The following is an 18115-nucleotide window of genomic DNA, read 5'->3' as shown; positions in this document are numbered from 1 at the left end:
ACAGGGAAAGCGTCAGTTTGGTGCTAATCCGTCGTAAGCACATCTCCAGGCACGCCAGCCTGCCTTTCCAACAGGGAGAGAGGCTGGCTCTTTGGGCAGCAGCAGCCACACGGAATTTAACACTGATTGCGTTTTCGCCGCCTTGATTTTCAGGGTGACCCGTTGCAGGGAAAGGGATCCTGCTGATTGTTACAGTGATAAGAGCCATTCCTTTTGCAATAAATTCAAACACGTTAAAGAAAGATAGCAAGTAAAACAAAAACAAAAACAAAAACAAAAACAAACCAGGACTGGCATTTTGTGGGCTTGGCAAAAGCCGTGGAGGTGGTGCACGAACGAATGAGGTGTGGGGAACACAGGGGGTGTGGGACAGGGCAAGCTGTTGGGAATGGAAACCTGGGAGGGCTCTTCCCGCCTCTGACCTGCTGTGTGGCCTCCGCCCAGGCATTTGGCCTCTCTGTGTCACATTTGCAAAACGGGGTAATAGAGAACGCCCTGACTGCTTGCTCCACAGAGTTCTGCAGGACCCCAAATGAGTTCATGGGCCGGGGGAGGGGCCATGAAAGGTGGGAGAGGACAGGGAGGATTATAGAAGATAGCCAGTGTGGGTGAACGTTCCTGGCAAATGTTAGCTGTTTGCTGCTTGGGTCCTTAAAGGTGACCCAGCCGGCCACACGAGGACGCGTGCCTGTGAGAGCAAGCTGTACCTTGCGGGAAGGGCGCAAGCTGCAGTGAGGTCAGGGGGAAGGAAGATCAGAGAGGGAGGGAGGCCCCAGTTCCGGCACCCAGCTCCCGTGGCCACGGCGGCTGCTGCGGGTGCAGGTGATGACGGTGATGGGGATGAGGACGGTGAGGAGGAGGAGGATGGCAGCAGTGACGGGCAGGGCGGTGGTGGCGGTGATGGCAGCCGCGATGGCAGAGATGATGGTGGTGAGTCCAGTCGGAGGGCCCGAGGGCTGTTGTATCATAAAGAAGCAGAAGCTCAGGAGCACATGAAGCCCTGTCGGGCTGCCTGGGAAAGGAGACTTAGATTTGTCCCGTGGGGCTTCAGAGCTTTTCAGGAACCTACAAAAATGTCTGCAAACTCACACAGGCACACGCGAGTACCAGACCCAACATACAAAAAGAAAACCACAAAATTGCGAGTAATGAGTGTTTAATTGGCTATCTACAAATGTAACACTATGACAGCTAGTCAGTGGCAGCTCGTTATACTAAATAGCTAAGTACACATTCTCTTTTCTATGGAATATACGTATTTTTGCAAAGCACTTATTATCCAGTGGGCTGTGCCTCCAAAACAGCGTGTATAGGGCTCTGTATGTTTTTAAATGGCTGTGACTGGTTGGCAAATTATTGGTAAGATAGTAAATCCCCCATCATTGGAGGTATGCAAGGTGACTGGGGATGACTACCTTTCAGGGATGCTGAACAAGGGGTTCTTGACCACCAGGTGGCCCCTGAATGTTGTTTCTACCCAGAGCACTCCTATTTTCTTATTTGGGGAGCTCATGATTGCACCCTTCCCACCCCCTCTACACATACACACATACATAAAGTTGCTGGAAGAAACCTTTGAGATATTCTAATCCCATGTCCTCACTTTCTGCTGAGGAAAATTAGGATATAAAACTTGGAGGTAACATAGCAAGTCAGAATCGTACCAGGGACTCAAACTCACGGTCCAAATTCCCAACCCTATGCCCTCTCCACCCCACCCCGGCCCCCTGGGCAGTTTGCCCTGGATGGCAGAGATTTGGGCCCCCTTGCAAACATTGGCAATCCAGGGTCTCACCTCCTTCAGGAGAACCAAGGCAGAGTTTTCATTTAGCCCAGTCCGTCCCCTGCCCTGAAAAGGCCTTCCCCAGGCCTTTCCCACACTTGCCAAGCTGCTGCTGGCTATGGACTTGGGCCAAATCACAAAACACCATAAATCTCAATTTCCTTATCTAGAAAGTGGAAATGAAGAATGGAATGCACATAATAGGGTTGTTGCAGAGATTAAATGGGATAAAGTATATAAAGTACTTAGAACATCGGTTGGCACTTTCAAAGTACCCAATAAATGGGATACGATATTGTTATGATGGCTGTTTTCAACGTGCATTTAGTCAATCCGATAAGTATTAATTGAGCCCTCGTTAAGTGCTTGCAGGGAGCGAGACAGAGTGGATCCTAGCCCTCATGGCTCCTGTGTTCCAGTGGGGACAGGGAAATAGCGAACAAGTAGGGAAGCAAGAAAAATGCCGGGAAAAAAAGATGTGCTGTGCGGAAAGCCAAGTGGAGGGGTATGATAGAGGTGAAGAGAGTTGTTTCTGAGGGTCAAGGAGGGCCCCTGTGCAGAACTGATCTTTGCGGCAACACTGGGACATCCAGGTCAATAGCCCATCACATCGCAGGCAGAGCCCCAAGGGGGAGCGAGCGGCATGTCCAAGGCACTGGAACAAGGCCAGGGTGGTCACGTGCCCACTGAGGCCATGGGCATAACGTAGGAGACCAGAGAGGTAGGGCACAGAGCCTACGGGGCCTTATGAGCCAAGGTGAGGGTGTCACAGTATAGCATTGGCAAGAGAGGAGGGAGCCGGTCAAGAGCTGTCATGAAAGGCCAGGCAAGAGGGGCAGCTGGGTGGCTCACTTACGCATATAACTCTTGATTTTGGCTTGGATCATGATCTCAAGGTTTGTGAGATTGAGCCCCTCGTTGGGTATTGCACTGACAGCTCGGAGCCTGCTTGGGATTCTCTCTCTCTCTCTCTCTCTCTCTCTCTCTCTGCCCCTCTCCTATGTGCACGCACGCTCTCTCTCTCAAAACAAATAAAGAAACTTAAAAGTAAAAGTCCAGGCAAGAGATGATGCCGGCTTGGACTAGCACCAAGATGGCGGCAGGGGCCAAGGAAGGTAGCCACATCCTAGATACACATATTTCAGAGGGAGATTCCCTGGGCTCCCTGGTAGGCTGGATGTCAAGGAGGATGCCTACGCACTTAGCTGAGCACCTAGGTGGATGAAAGGGAAGCAGAAGGTGGAAAGGAGAATTGGGGATCTCCCCCAGCCCCACACTTCCCAATCTTACATGCACTTTGTGCCCACGGTATCCAGAATAGGTGAATCCAAAGAGCCAGAAGGCAGGCTGGGAGTTGGGAGAGACCAGGATAACGGGGGATGGGGAGTTACTGCTGAATGGGTGTGGACTTTCTCTTTGGGGTGATGGACGTGTCCTGTAGCCACAACATTGTCCATGTGCCGAATGCCACCAGATTGTACACTTGGAAATGGTTAGCTTTATGTGATGTGACCTTCACCTTCATTGAAGCAAAAAGGACACGGGAAATAAAGTTTCTCAGACAAACGATAATAACTAAGGGAATTTATTGTCACCAGGTGTGGTTCGGGTTCCCACATCAACCCCTGGAAGAGGTCAGGCGAGCTGCAGAGGGTGTCTCATTGAGAAGAAGACACCCTCGCAAGAACTGGTGACACACATAGGGAACGAGCTGGGCCAGGTACATACCTTGGGTAGGTGTGGAACCTATGGACACTCAGAGACCGTAGAACCAGGGCTGGCTCAAAGCCCGCTGCCTGCCTCCTTACCAGCTGTGTGCACTTGACAAGTGACTTAACTGCTCCGAGCCATTTGTCAAACAGGAACGGTAATCATCTTGGCCTCACAGAGATAGGAGAATATCTGTAGGAGCTCAGCACACAGAAGTGATCTGTGTCCCAGCTTCTGGTCCAGGTCACCTTCTCCCTAGGTATGATGCCAGAGTGATAACATTCATCATAATAAAATGTCCACTTTGACCCGCCTCCCTCCGTCCCACTCTGGACTAAGGAGGGGGTGGGGCTCTCCCCAACCCGTGTCAAGCTGTCCCAGACTCCACACAACATTCAGATCCATTCACCTCTCAGCCTATGCATAGGGGCCCCACTGGTGGTGGCAGGGGGGTGGCCATTCTTGGAACACGACACTTTTTTTATTAAAAATTTTTTCTTGCACATTTATTTATTTTTGAGAGACAGAGTGTGAGTGGGGGAGGGACAGAGAGAGAGGGAGACACAGAATCTGAAGCAGGCTCTAGGCTCTGGGCTGTCAGCACAGAGCCCGATGCGGGGCTCGAACTCACAAACCATGAGATCATGACCTGAGCCCAAGTCGGACGCTCAACCGACTGAGCCACCCAGGCCCCCCTGGAACACAACACTCTTGAGGACAGAAGCAAACACAATGCCCGGCTTTGAGCCCCTGGAGGCAATGGAAGTTGGGACCAAAACTCAGATGACTGGGAGTCTAGGACCTTTCTCTGTAAGAAGAGTCTCAACCAGAAGTCTTTTCCTGCCTACAGGGCTTTTATGAAACACCCAGCCCACTGCTGTGAAGGAGCTAGAAATCTCCACCACACAAATGAAAGACCAACGCGAATGTTATCGCGAAGCAGGAAGAATGTTGTGCCGCAAATGCCCAATCACACCATCTCTTTGAAAAGCCCAAGGATCATTCCTTTCCCCACAGGAAAAGCTAAATAGACAGTGGCCCACGATAGGGACTCTAGAGTCCGACAGACCTGGATTCAAATCCACCTAATGGTGTTGAGACTTGGGGCAAGTTCCTGAACTTTTCTGAGCCCTGGTTCCTGCATTTATAAAATGCAGAAAAGCTCTCTTGCTTCAAGATGTGATAAAGAGTAAATGAGGTGGTGTATACATCGAGAGCCCTGGGCCTGTTGCGAAGTAAGCATTCTCTATGCGGTAACGAGGAAGAAGAGTGTCCTCCTGTCCTCATTGATTGGTGGCTGACTGGGATCAGGAGAGATGTGTTCCACACCTTCTACCGGTTTCCTGGACAATCTTGAGCCTAGTGATTGAAGCTTCAGTGGCTCCCTATTGCCTTCAGAACTAAGTCCAAACTCTTCAGCCCTCCAGCCCCGGCTCCACCTTCCCCCTAAGAATCAGCCAGAGAGGTTGGCCGAGGCCAGCTCATACAGGGTGTGGCAGGCGCGGTTATCTTTACGCTCACCACAGGGGAAGCAGCGGAGGGCATGGCATGACCAGCCTGAGTCCAGACCTGTGCAGTGATTGTGGGGGAGTGGGGGGAGGATGGTCCCTGAGGGCCATGAGCTTGGAGTGGAGGACTTCTTACAAAGGCCCCTGCGGACCGAGCGGACTGACCCTGGTCCGGAGCCCTGGCCAACCACGTGGCCGATCCTGCTCCTCAGACTGATCTGATCACCCAGCCCCCGTGCCTCTGCGTGCTGTTCCCTCTGCCCAGCGTACTCTGCCCCTTCCCTCCTCCACCTGTCGGACCGTGTGGCTGCTAGGTGTTGAAAAGGTGATACCTACCCAAGGTACAAAAGATTCCAAAAGGTCACAAAGGGTGCATGGCGAAAGAAGTCTCACTCCCACGCGGCTCGGCCCCCAGGTCCCCGCGGGAAGCAGCCCACCTTGCCCTTTTGGCAGGTGGCCTTCCTGAGCCAGCCGCGTGTGGATGCTTGGGTACACACACACACACACATTCCCCCACTCGGCACATGTTTGGAGACCATCCCAAGTGGGCGCAGACAACCTCCTCCGTCTTTTCGATGGCGTCATTGCTCTGTGTCCTGTGCACTTTTACACCATTTCCAGCTTTTGCTAACACGATCAGCACCGTGGGGAGTCACGGGACAAATTCCTAGAAGCACAACTGCTGGGTCAGGAGTCTGAGTGTTCTTAACACTAATGGGGTTTTCCAGGCTTAGTAAAATGTTGCCTTCTGTATATGTGTGCGAGCGTGCACACACACAGCTGTCACCTGCCACCAGCCAGAGTCACACTTCAGTTTTTTGAATTCCTGCAGCTCCTCGTTGCCCCCACCGTGGGGCTTGGCTGTGTCCGAACCGCAGGGGCTGGGACCCGCCGTGTCCACTGGGTTTGCATTCCCTGCCCCGGCCCCACAGCTTGCCTCAGGCTCCCGAGTGATGGTAAGAAGGAGCCCCCAGGGCTCCTAGCGTGTCAGCATTTCTTAAGCGGAGCTGTGCATCGGCTGGCATCGGTAAGTGGGAAGAAAAGGACCCTGGGAGGACCAAGGTCATTTCCATTCCCGCCGTCTGAGCCTTAGTCACGCTTGCTCAGCACCCCGTGTGGGTATGGCCACTCTGGAGCTTGCAAAGGCTTGTCTTCCCTCCTTAAAGAATAAAACGTTGCCCCGTGACATAACCCCCATTCCTCGGGCCCTTTTGGGACTCTGACAGGGTTAGAGCTCCTGAGGGTCTGTTGCTGGGGCCACTTTCTGATGTACTCAGCAGCAGGTACCTAGGACATTTGAAATGGCCAGTTATAGGGGGAAAGTTCTAAGAAATTATGGCTCATAAAGACGAAGAACTGCCTTTCCAGGACCCAGTGACTTCTATGTCTCCGAACCCACAGTGGTTACTGGGTGTGGTCGGCAGGGCTCAGCTCAGGCCCACCCCCACTGCCACACCCCATCTCCTCGTGTAAACAGCAGGGCAGCGAGCCTCCTCCTGCCTCCAGTCACATCACTACGCTTACACTCCCCCTCTACCCCAGAGGCCTTGCATTGGAGCTTTTGTGGGAGCTGTTCCCTCGGTCTGGAACCTGTTTGTCCCCCATTTTCATTGAGTTGGCGTCTAACGTCTCAATTCAAATATCTCCTCCAGCTTTCAGTAACTAACTCCTGGACCCGGGCAGCTCCCCCATTATATAATCTTTTTGGCTCCTTTCTATATATAACTTTTGCCTTTCTATCTCCCCTTTCTATATATAACTCTTAAGAGAACTGTAATTAAATGAGCAATACTACAGTGAATTACTTAATATTTGTCTCCCCCACTGTAACAGAAGCTTCTAGATGTTTCTGTCATGCCCACTGCTGTATTTAAAAGCCCAGTACAGTGTCTGCCCCTGGAAGGCACTCAGGTGCTCGTGAATGCTATTTCCCGGCTGTGCAGCTTTAGACAATAATACAGATAACATTTGGTGAGAACCTACCATGTGCCAGGCAGTAAGTGTTTTACAGACTCTTACTGTGCATTTTCACATCCACCACGTGAAGGGGGGCATATTATTTTACAAATTTTACAAATGAGGAAACTAAGGTTCAGAGAGGTTGCAGGAAAGTGCCCAGGGTCACAAAGCTTTTATATGACAGCACTGGAATTAGAACACTGATCTGTCCAAAGTCCCCGCTCTCAGCCCCTGGGACTCTCCTTCATTTCTCTGTGTGTCAACTTTTACAGCATAAGGGGATCAAATCACCCTTCTTCACAGGATTGCCTACTGGTTCACCCAGAAGGTACCTAGCATACAGGGGTCGTCTGATGAATACCGTTTTCTTTTCCTAGTATAAAATTATTGCCTGGAAAATCAGATTCATCTGTGAGGCCAAGTGAGAAACCCAATCAGCCAAGCCTTAACTGATCTCCCCCAAATTGCTGGCAGCTTGCACAACGCCGGCTCCCCAGGTGGCTGTGCCCGGAACTCAGGTACGTAAACCTTGAAAGAGGAACTTCATTTTACTTCCCAGTGAAAAGAGAAAAGAAAATGCTGGACTCAGTTTGATAAAATTTGAAAGGAGGAGACCTGAGCCTCGAGACTAGTGGCTTTTCTAGATGGCCTCATCCCTCTAGTTAGCAAACAGAATGTACAACCAGTGACATTTCCTCTGTGAGGAATAGTGAGAGGGAAGTTGAGGCATGAAGTAGACTTGGGTTTGCCTCCGGGCTACCTCTGTGCTGGTGGGGTGGCCCTCGACCGTATTCTTTGTGCTGTGTGGGAGGAATGCAGAGGAAAATGATATTCTGGATCCCACCCACCACAACTCAGTTCCTGGGGAGACACATTGTGATGCTGAATCACCAAGGATCCCCCTAGAAGGAGAGTTTTCCGGAGACACTTGAAAACCCAGCATTCTACCCAGTGTGCCCCAGAAAGCACAAGCCTGTGCCAGAGGTGGGTGTAAGTGGGAGGTAGAATTGAGGGGGCAAAACAAATGCTTCTGGGCTTCTGGACGAGATAGCAGAGGAGGCCAGGCCTTGAAGGAAAACCGAGGACTCATCAGTCAATAGAAGAGAGGAGGGACATTCCCGGCAGTGAGAACAGCATGTGCAAAGGCACTGAGTCAGGATGGGCCTGGGACTTTCAAAACCAGGAGGAATTCAATGTCACCTGCACTGTATTTCTCAAAGTGTTGTCTTGGGACACGAAATTGCACATGGCAGACAGAAGCTGAGACTAAAGAGAGAAGACAGAACCAGGTCACGAAGAACCTTGAATGTCACGTCAAGGATCTAAACTTAGAGACCAACCGAAGCTCGTAATGGAGAGCAATCAGACCTCCTCCCGCACAGAGCCCAGCACGGTGGGTTTGAAAGACATCAGAGTGCAGTGAGTGCATTTATCACGCTGGGCTGGGGCTGCTCTGGAAGGCTAATTGGCCAGCATGCCCCCGCAGTGCCTCGCTCTTTGTTATGGCTGCATCTGCTAGGTGATCACTGCAGGTAAAGGTCAGAAGCCTCCCCGGGGGCAGTGCAGGGTACTGCCACCCTGAGCAAATTCTCCCAAAGGTGCCTTTTCAAAGGCTATTAAGACAAAGATGAGGAGAGGAAGCCGTGCGACTCGCAGCTGTAACATCCGCGGTCAGCGTGCAAGATGAGTAGAGGAAGTGGCTGGAGCCTGTTCTAATGACTTTCAATTAATTTTCACACACACACACACACTGAATGAGAGGTAGAACAGATGATTATCTGGTCTTCGTGAACAGTTGGATAAGATCTGTGTTAGATAAGATTGTGTTGTTTTCTCAACTTTTTGTGTGTGAAAATTTTCGCCATAAAATGCGGGGAGAAATAGGCCCATCAGACGCTCACCGGACCCACTGAATTCTGAGGTGAATACCTGTAGATTTCCAAGGTGGGGAAATCACACACACACACACACACACACACACGCACACACTCACACACTCCACATACCCTGTACCTCTCCTGTTACATGGACAATAGAAAATGTTGGATGGATGGATGGGTTGACGGGTGGGTGGGTGGGTGGATGGGTGGATAGGGGGTGGAGAGAAGTGGGCAAGATCCAGGCCCTGTGGAGAGGGCAAACACAAAGCCATATTATACTATAAGGTAGCAGGTGCCAACGGTATAACTTGGTACAAAGTACAGGCATTCAGGAAAGCTCCAGAGTGTTTGAGCGGTGCCTTGAAAGGAGAGTAGTTAAAGTGAATACAGGAAAGAGCAGAGCTCCAGGTGAGGGAGACAGCAAAGGCAGGTGTGAGAAGGGCTAATACATCTGGGGAAAGCCTGGGTTGCCTCAATGGCAAAGTTAGGGGACAAGTACAGGGGTGTTTGGTGAGATCCAGCTGGAAGGATGGGTTGAAGTCTGATCGAAGCACAGGCATGTAAGGCAGGCTGAAGAGTGTGAGCTGAGTTTGAATCCAGGCTCTCTGCTCACTTACTAGGGCTGTGACATCCCTTGGCCTCCCTGAGCCTCCGTCTCTCAGACATTAAATGGAGCAGTGATTTCGCTCACTCTTGAGTTATTGTGAGCATGAAACGGTATTTCATTTAATATGGGATCTCACCATGCCCAGGGCTATCCTACAGTAAGGAGGTGCTGTAATGTCTCGAGCCATCCCCTGCTGCTGGGCACTCTGATCGTTTCCCACTTTTTGCCTCTTGCAACCCCCCCGGCACAGAATCCTTTATACATCTTAGCGTGACAGAGGCTATATTGCCACAGCCTAGGTTCTCAAAAGAACGAATTAGGTCTAAGTGACCTACAGGGGCATCCTTATGCAATGAAGAAATTAGGGAAAGGAGGTCGCTCAGGATTGTGTAGTGTGTGTGCCTGTGTACAAATAGAAGCACGGGGAAGAGACTGGAAGGCCCCCATCATACCAAAGCGTCAGCAGCAGTCACCTTCCGGGCATGAAAGTCTGGGTGTGCTATAGCTCGAACCGTTGACCCTTCCTGTATACCTCAGCATACTTGGTTTACTGCCATAAGCATGTCATTGCTTTGGAAGTTTGAAAGGAAAGCTCAAGAAAGTGTTGGTTTTTTTTTATGTTAGCTGTGATGATGAAAATAATGATAATGATCTTGTGGTGCCGTGGCCCTCTAGGGCAGTCACTCTACCCAGAAGGCACAGGATGGATTAAGCTCCAGGCGAACGCATATCCATCAGATGCTCACCTGCCTTCACGAGAGGTCACCGGAAACTTCTGGGACCTGGGCTGTAAAAGAGAAACTCGGCAGAGTGGTTCTTCTTTGAGACATCCTGAAAAACGCAACTACCGCTGCTCTGTTCATCGTTGTGCCCCCAGCACCTAGAACAGCATTTGGCACGTTACGTTCTGAAAGAAGTATTTGCTGAAAAGAACAGACAGAAGGAAGAGAAGGAAAGAAGGGAGGGCAGATGAAGTTTGAATTATGTGAGAGACTGCTTCGATTCAGGTTTGAAAACCCCGAACGCTAAGGAAAACATTGGTCCCAGGGCACAAATACCTATACCTGTATAAGAGGTATACAGAGACTCAGAAAAAAAATTGCTTTTGGAGACAGGGATGCTCAAAAAAGAGAGCTTTGCTGCTATCCCCCCCACAGTTAATTAAATGTACCAGTGAGAGCCATGCTGCTTGTGTTATTTATGTAATGAAAAGATCTTCTAAAAATAATACCCAGAGGCCCAGCTCACAAGGCCTGGTGGTTGAACCAGCTGGAGTGGCAGAAGGTGACCAAGAGGCCGTGATCCTTGCACCAACACAGTGGTTACGATTAAATGATGCTTCTCGTATTCAGGTTGCAAAACCGCTCCAGGCCGGAGCCTAAGAGAGGCTTAATTTTTGTCACATGGCGATTAGCTTGCTTCTGAGAGGGGGTCTACCGTCAGCTTGATTTCTGCACACTCCCAGGTTGCGGTAGATTGCCTGCTAGCTGCTGTCTGGAAAATCAGGATCAGCTTGTGTGAAAGGGAATCATCAGGGCCTTAGCTGTTTTCATCAGTTGGGATCATAGGATGCCACCAGTAGGAGGGAGTCTCTGGGATTTAACCAGGAAGTATTGTGTGTGCAGCCATTCTGTTGAAGTGGGGTTTGCATGGGGACAGGTGGAAGGAAGGTAGGAAGGATGGGAGGGAGGGAGGAAGGAACTGGAAACCACCAAAATACTCGTGATAAGGGCATAATAGAATAACCATGGCCAGCCACCCCACGGGCTGCTGTGCAGCCATTGGAGAGGCTGAGTGAGCTCTGTGCTGGCTGACCGATGACGTGTGCTGCTATATAAGAAAAGTAAGATTTAGAGAGACGTTTAGAGCAGGTGCCGCTGGCGAACTATGACAGCGGGCAAAATCTGGCCCTCTGCCCGGTTTTGTGCAACCTGTGAGCTCAGGATGGCTTTTACATTTTTGAATAGTTTGGAAATCGTTTTTAAAAAGAGTTAGAAAAAAAAATCAAAAGAGGAACACTGTTTGGTGACACGTGAAAATTACGTGAAATTCCCAATTTCAGCATCCGTAGTAAAGCCTCCTGGGAGCGCAGCCACACTCATTCATTTGCACCTTGTCTGTGTAGGTGCCCTCGTGCTACAGTGACAGAGTTGAGTCATTGCAGCAGAGACCTTGGGGGTTGCACGGCGGAAAATACTGACTACCTGGCCTGCTCCTGAGAAACTTTGTCAGCTCCTGGTTTACTGTGTGGTGACGTTTTGTAAAACCCACAGCGTCAAGTTCTCAGTGCTTTATCAGAGTAAATTCATTACATTTGCTGATTTATTCATTCATTTTATCATTTATCCATTAGATGCTTAATGCCTCCCTGTGGGGTCAGGCACTGGGGACCAGCAGTGAACAGCAAATGCAGTCCCTGTTCTTGTGTCTAGAGTCTCTGTCTAGTTCTTTCTTTCTCCCGTATAAGTATCCACTCCAGCCGTATCTCACTAGGTGACACAGTGGTCCAGTCCCTTGCACTCTGCCTCCCTTCCTCCTCCCACTGTGTATCCTGATTGCCTCAGTCCCTCCTAAGGAGAGGTGTCCAGATTGGCCCTGTGCCTCCTGGAGCCTCGCCGGGAGATCGAGGTCTAGACGGATTCACCTTGAATCAGTCACGCTCTTAGTCTGATTGCAAAGTGTTCAACACTTGACCCTTGCATTTTCAGCTCCTGTTCTCCAATGGTCCTAAGAGGCAGACGCAGCAGTCCTTGACCCCCGTCGCATGGGTGGGAGCATCCATCAGCTATGGAGAACGATGTGGCCACATCTCCACGTGATCTCTCCTGCATAAAACCAAAGCCACCTCCAGACACATGCTCTGGTGCCTCAGTCTCTATGCAAGACCTGGAGAGTGGAGACCTGCTTCAGTCCTTGGAGGAAGCTGGCTCTGCAGGGGGTAATTCGAGGACTGGAATTTGAACCAAGAACCTTCTCTCTTCCTTCGCTCTTCTTCATTCACGTTCATGCCCAATACCTCCTCGGAGACGGCTCTATTTATTTCTAGAAAAGCGGTACTGCGGCAGTCGTCGTAGCCTCCCCATGTCTGGACATTTTCTTTTGGCTCTCCCGGAAGCCTAGAGCCCAGTGATTGACATAACTGGCACCCGGGGGAGCTGAACGAGCAGCGGCCAGGGGCCGTGGGCAGAGGAAGGAGCCGTGAGGTTCCAGGATGGTACCTAACGGCACAGCCTCTTCCTTTTGTCTGGACTCTCCCCCATGTAGGATCACTGTCAGCGTGGTCCTCGCTGTCCTCATCCTCATCACCGTCGCCGGCAATGTGGTGGTCTGCCTGGCTGTGGGCCTGAACCGCCGGCTCCGCAGTCTGACCAACTGCTACATTGTGTCTTTGGCCATCACTGATCTGCTCCTTGGCCTCCTGGTGCTGCCCTTCTCAGCCTTCTACCAGCTATCCTGCAGGTGGAGCTTCGGCAAGGTCTTCTGCAATATCTATACCAGCCTGGATGTGATGCTCTGCACGGCCTCCATCCTTAACCTCTTCATGATCAGCCTCGACCGGTACTGCGCTGTCACGGACCCCCTGCGCTACCCTGTGCTGGTCACCCCAGTCCGAGTGGCTGTGTCTCTTGTCTTAATTTGGGTCATTTCCATCACCCTGTCCTTTCTGTCTATCCATCTGGGGTGGAACAGCAGGAATGAGACCAGCAATTTCAACCACACCATCCCCAAGTGCAAAGTCCAGGTCAACTTGGTGTATGGCTTGGTGGATGGGCTGGTCACCTTCTACTTGCCTCTGCTGGTCATGTGCATCACCTACTACCGCATTTTCAAGATTGCCCGGGATCAGGCCAAGAGGATCCACCATATCGGCTCCTGGAAGGCAGCTACCATCGGGGAGCACAAAGCCACAGTGACACTGGCCGCCGTGATGGGAGCCTTCATTATCTGCTGGTTCCCCTATTTCACTGTGTTTGTTTACCGTGGGCTGAGAGGGGATGATGCCATCAACGAGGCCTTTGAAGCCGTCGTTTTGTGGCTGGGCTATGCCAACTCGGCCCTGAACCCTATCCTGTACGCCACACTAAACAGAGACTTCCGCACGGCATACCAGCAGCTCTTCCGCTGCGGACCTGCCAGCCACAATGCCCACGACACTACTCTGAGGTCTGGCAGCTCTCAGCTGGCCAGGAATCAAAGCCGAGAACCCACGCGGCAGGAAGACAAGCCCCTGAAGCTCCAGGTGTGGAGTGGGACAGAGGCCACAGCCCCTCAAGGAGCCACAGACAGGTAACCACCCAGCCATTTGTATGCAGGACAAGTGCATGGGGAGGGGGACCCACTAGTGATAACCCTTAGGTGGCGGCTGTTCACCAGGTGCTGGTTGAACGTTCTGTGCTGGGAACTCTTCGTGAGCACTTTGCAAACCTCGTGGGGTTCCGTCCTCCCAAATCCCCCTGAGGTAGAATCTTGTACCTTCATTTTTAAAGGACCACATTAAATCTCAAAGAACCTGGCCAGGGCCACTCAGCTGGGACCTGGACAGAGGCCCTCTGACTCCAGAACTTATGGGCCCTTTTTTCTATCTACGTTGTCCTTACAATCAGGAGCCCTGAGTTTGAAGCCCAACTCTGCCACTTGGTTCGTCATCTGAAGTGTTCACCCAGGCTTTCCAGGACCACCTTCAAATGGCCATGCGCTGATGCTGCCACCTGGGGAGTAACCACAAACCCAGCTCGGTCCACATTCGTTGAGCATCTCTTATGCACCAGCTCTTATGCTAGGGGCACTCGGGTCAGAAGAGAAAGAGGACTGACCAAATTGGGAAGGCACAGGCTTGAAGGTCAGGCTAGGAGCTTGGACCTTATACCATAGGTCTAAGGGGAAGGTGGAAGGATTAGAAGCAAGGGTGGGGGTAACCCAGGCAATTCTGTGCTTTGTATAGAGAGCTCTGGTTCCCTGTAAGGTGTGGACAAGAGGGATGAGAAGGGGCCATCGGTGAAGAGGGTGTGGTACTGGCCCATGAGAGAGGAGAAGGGAATAGAGCAAAATCTAGGAGGCTATAAAAAAAAAATAGGCTAGGAGAGCATTGGATGTTAGGGGTACAGGAGATGCAAGAGAGAGGACACCCCAGGATTCCACCTCCAAGAGGTATCCAGGCTGAAAAGATAAAACAGGATCAGAATGAGCTGTAGATAAATGCACTGGTGGCAAAGCCAATGCGGGTATTAAGGGAAACCCCATCAAACACTTGAGTGGCTCTGAGGAAGCTCACCCACTGCACGGAGAGGGTGTTTACAGGTCTGGGGGAGCTCTAGCTGTTGAGAGGGGTGAACGAATGGGCACTGGTAGAACACCTGGCACATTGCAGTGCTCAACAGATGTTGCTTTCCTTACTCTTCCAACAGACCGTGCCAGAATGCTGGTCTGTGTGACTGACCCATCCACCATTCCATCCATCTGTCCCTCCATCCACATATACATCCATCTGTACATACATACATACATACACCTATCCATCCGTCCATCTACCCATCCACATATACATACATACATACACCTGTCCATCCATCCATCCATCCATCCATCCATCCATCCACATATACATACATACATACATACATACATACATACATACATACATTTATCTGCAAACATTTATCAACTTCCCACCACATGCCTGGAACTGTGCTGAGCACTGGAGATGCAGAAGTGACATTTTGGGCATTTATTGTGATGAACAGGATGGAAAGTCAACTGCATAGCCCCGGTCTCAGCTTTGTCCTCACTCACGCTGCGGTTTGAGCAAGTCCCTGTCCCTCTTGGGCTTCAGTTTCCTCATCGCATAGAGTGTGGGGTCCGTCCTCATGCAGCCTGCCCTACTCACCTCCCAGGGTTGCCCGATGCACAAGTGAGCCAAGAGATGTGAACAGGCTCTACAACCCCAATGGGACGTTTGTCTCCTTTCAATAATTGAGCATCGGACTTGAGAAAAGCTTGGACAGGTGCTGCAGACCCACACCCTCTGGGTTCTGATCCCTGGGGAGTGCTGTGGGAGCAAAATGGCCCAACTGGACCCCTGGGCCTCATGGTCCCTCTGGTCCTGGCAGCAGCCAGGTATGGAGTGTCCCACCATAGACCTGGATCCTGGGCTCTCCACCCCTCCACTGCTAGCCTTCTGGAACAAGCCTCGTTGCTCCTGCTCCAGCCTCCTAACCTTGAGACTCTCCGTCTCAGATCCGTCCCCCAAACCACCCAGCAATGTCTCTCCAAAATGCAGATCTAAAGACTTCCACATCTGGCCCTGATGGGTAAGACCCCTTCTGACCACGTCCTTCCACGTTCCCTCATTCAGAAAGTGACCTCGAGTACAAAGCTAATTTAGCTCGTGAAGCAAAGAACAAAGCACGGGGCGTAGACCTTGAAGAAGGGCTTAGACACTGTAGAAGCCCATTGACACGATTCAGTGTAGTCATGCATGCCACTAGCCACTGCTCTTACCCGTGTGATCCCCTGGTTTATAGGCTGCCTTCGCCCCTAATCCTTAGGGAACAGCATTCAGTAAGTACTCAGCCACAAGAGCTGACACTGGGTACCCACTGGGTGCCAGCTTTACATGTTTGCCATTGTTTCTGTGTGTAATCATTCTGTGGGCATCCTGTCCCCACCCTTGTGCTGGGTGCTAAGGGTGCAAAGGGACATAAAGCAAGCCCCTCACCCCACCCCACCCCAAGCATCGGTCTCACCACCTGTAATCGCTCATGGTCTGGTTGCAGAGTAGACGGGCAGCGGTTCAGTGCAGCACTTGCCAAGGATCGCAACCCAGTGTGCTGGGTGCCTGGATGAGGTGGCTCGTGGCCCAGGGAGCCCATCCCAGGGAGTAGACCTCTGAGCTGAGCCTTAAACGGGGACGGGAAAGACCTTATTCATCCAGGGTGGTACTTTCGGCCTCGTGACCTCATTTCGCTTTTCCCACAACCCCATGAAGTAGGTGCTTGTTTAATCTCCGCTTTACAGATGGGAAAAGTGAGGCTCGGGAAAGTGAAGTAAATGGCCCAAGTGATGCAAGCTACTGTGTCAGCCAAAGCCACATTCTGAGCCACATTCTGAGTAGAGAGATAGCAGCCCCCATTACTGGCTGTCCTCTGGGTGCTGGGCGCCCTGTGTATGCCCATCTTTTCTTCTGACCTTCACAGCCACCCTGGGAGAGGGGCTCTGAAGCTGAAGCCAGGCTGCGCCTGCCCCGATCACGCCCAGTGGCCACAGAGCCAAAGCCTTCAGAGCACATGTTCTGTGTGGCTGTGGCCATGCTCTGTTCTCCAGGCCTTGGAAACGGTGGGCAGAGGGGTTTGGCAGAGGAGGATGGTGAACTGCTTGGAGGGTTTCACATGACGGTGGGGACCGGGGGGCGCAGGAGGCCAAGAACAGCCAAAGGTTGATTTTCACGCTGAGACTGCCAGGGTATCAGGGCCTCATGTGGCCCTCCATCAGGTTGGCTCCCAGCTTCCCTGATGACCGATAGCACTGACCTGACCAAAGGCCCTTATCACTGCTGAGGTGGGTGGAGGTCTGAGCTGAGAATTCTGAAGGGACTACCTGGGCCTGCCCTTGGAGCAGGGAGGGACACGGTCAGCCAGGGTGCCAGCCAACGGGAGACTCTAGGAGGGAGGGGCCCAGCTGGCCCGTCCTCCCTTCTCTGTGGCCTCTCCTGCCCCTGAGTGGTTGCCTTCACCCCACCCTCGTCACCTCTCCCCGTGTGCTGCCCCGCCCCACTCAGTGGCCTCCACTGTTCTTCCTGGATAGAGGGGTCTGCAGCCGTTTCCTAGGGCTTCTGTAGCAGATGACCTCAAACTTAGTGGCTGAAAACAACACAGAGTGATTCTCTTAACAGTTTGGGAGGTCTGAGATCAAGGTGTGGATGGGGCTGGTTGCTCCTGGAGACGTCAGAGGAGAATCCACGTCCGTGCCTTTTCCAGCTACTCTCCTTGGCTCACGACCCCTCTCTCCCATCACTTGTCCCTCTTGTCTCCTTTGTCATATCCCCTTCTCCCATCTGTAGCCAGATCTCCTGCCTCTCTCTTATAAGGGCTCTTGTGACTATATTTAGAGTCCACCAGGATAATCCAGGATAATCTCTCCGTCCCGAATTCCTTGACTTAATCACACCTGTGAAGTTCTTTTTTGCCACATAAGGTAACGTGCTCAGGTTCCAGCGATGAGGATGTGGACATCTCTGGGGACCATGTTCAGCTACCACAAGGCCCAGCTCCTCACCTGGCATTAGAAGCTCTACCCTCTTCCTGTTTCTTGCCAACATCCCACGGCCCACACCCACCCTCGACCCACTTCTGCCATTGCCAAAACAAACCTCTCAGCACCCCGACTCCCCAGGCACACAGCAAGGAATTGCTATACGCCAGCCCTGCTTGAGGCATAGCAATGAGCGAATCACAGGTCCTCCTCCCTGAGGGGTGTTATTCTAGGGCAGTGGTTCTCAAAGTGTGGGCCCTCAGCCAGCTGCAGGCTTCCAGAAGCAAAGTAGCCAGCGTCAGGCCACACAGCCTCAAACATGGAATCTAGGATTCCAGCCCAAGCTTGTCTGACCCCAAAGCTTGGGGTCTTTGCACAGTAAATGCTACCTGGACTTAAATTTAGCCTGGATTCAGTGCTA

General features: G+C 51.7%; 1 protein-coding gene across 4 annotated transcripts in view; it reads left to right on the top strand.

The window, feature by feature from the left end:
* The window catches only part of HRH2 (histamine receptor H2), a 53761-nt gene that overhangs the window by 9583 nt on the left and 26063 nt on the right, over positions 1-18115 (top strand). The window contains exons 1-3 of one of the 4 annotated variants that reach the window (XM_032594174.1): positions 5837-6028; positions 7338-7478; positions 12156-13734. In XM_032594174.1, the coding sequence (XP_032450065.1) occupies positions 12659-13734 (1076 nt within the window). In that variant the 5' untranslated portion in view covers positions 5837-6028; positions 7338-7478; positions 12156-12658. Of the gene's footprint in view, positions 1-5836; positions 6029-7337; positions 7479-10127; positions 10455-12155; positions 13735-18115 lie in introns of those variants that run through there. The other 3 variants (XM_032594175.1, XM_032594177.1, XM_032594176.1) reach the window with 3 other exon arrangements.

The sequence above is a fragment of the Lynx canadensis genome, chromosome A1 (assembly GCF_007474595.2).
Source record: "Lynx canadensis isolate LIC74 chromosome A1, mLynCan4.pri.v2, whole genome shotgun sequence".
NCBI lineage: Eukaryota > Metazoa > Chordata > Mammalia > Carnivora > Felidae > Lynx > Lynx canadensis.
Note: the sequence above shows the minus strand (reverse complement) of the source record. Positions and strands in the feature narration are given on the sequence as shown.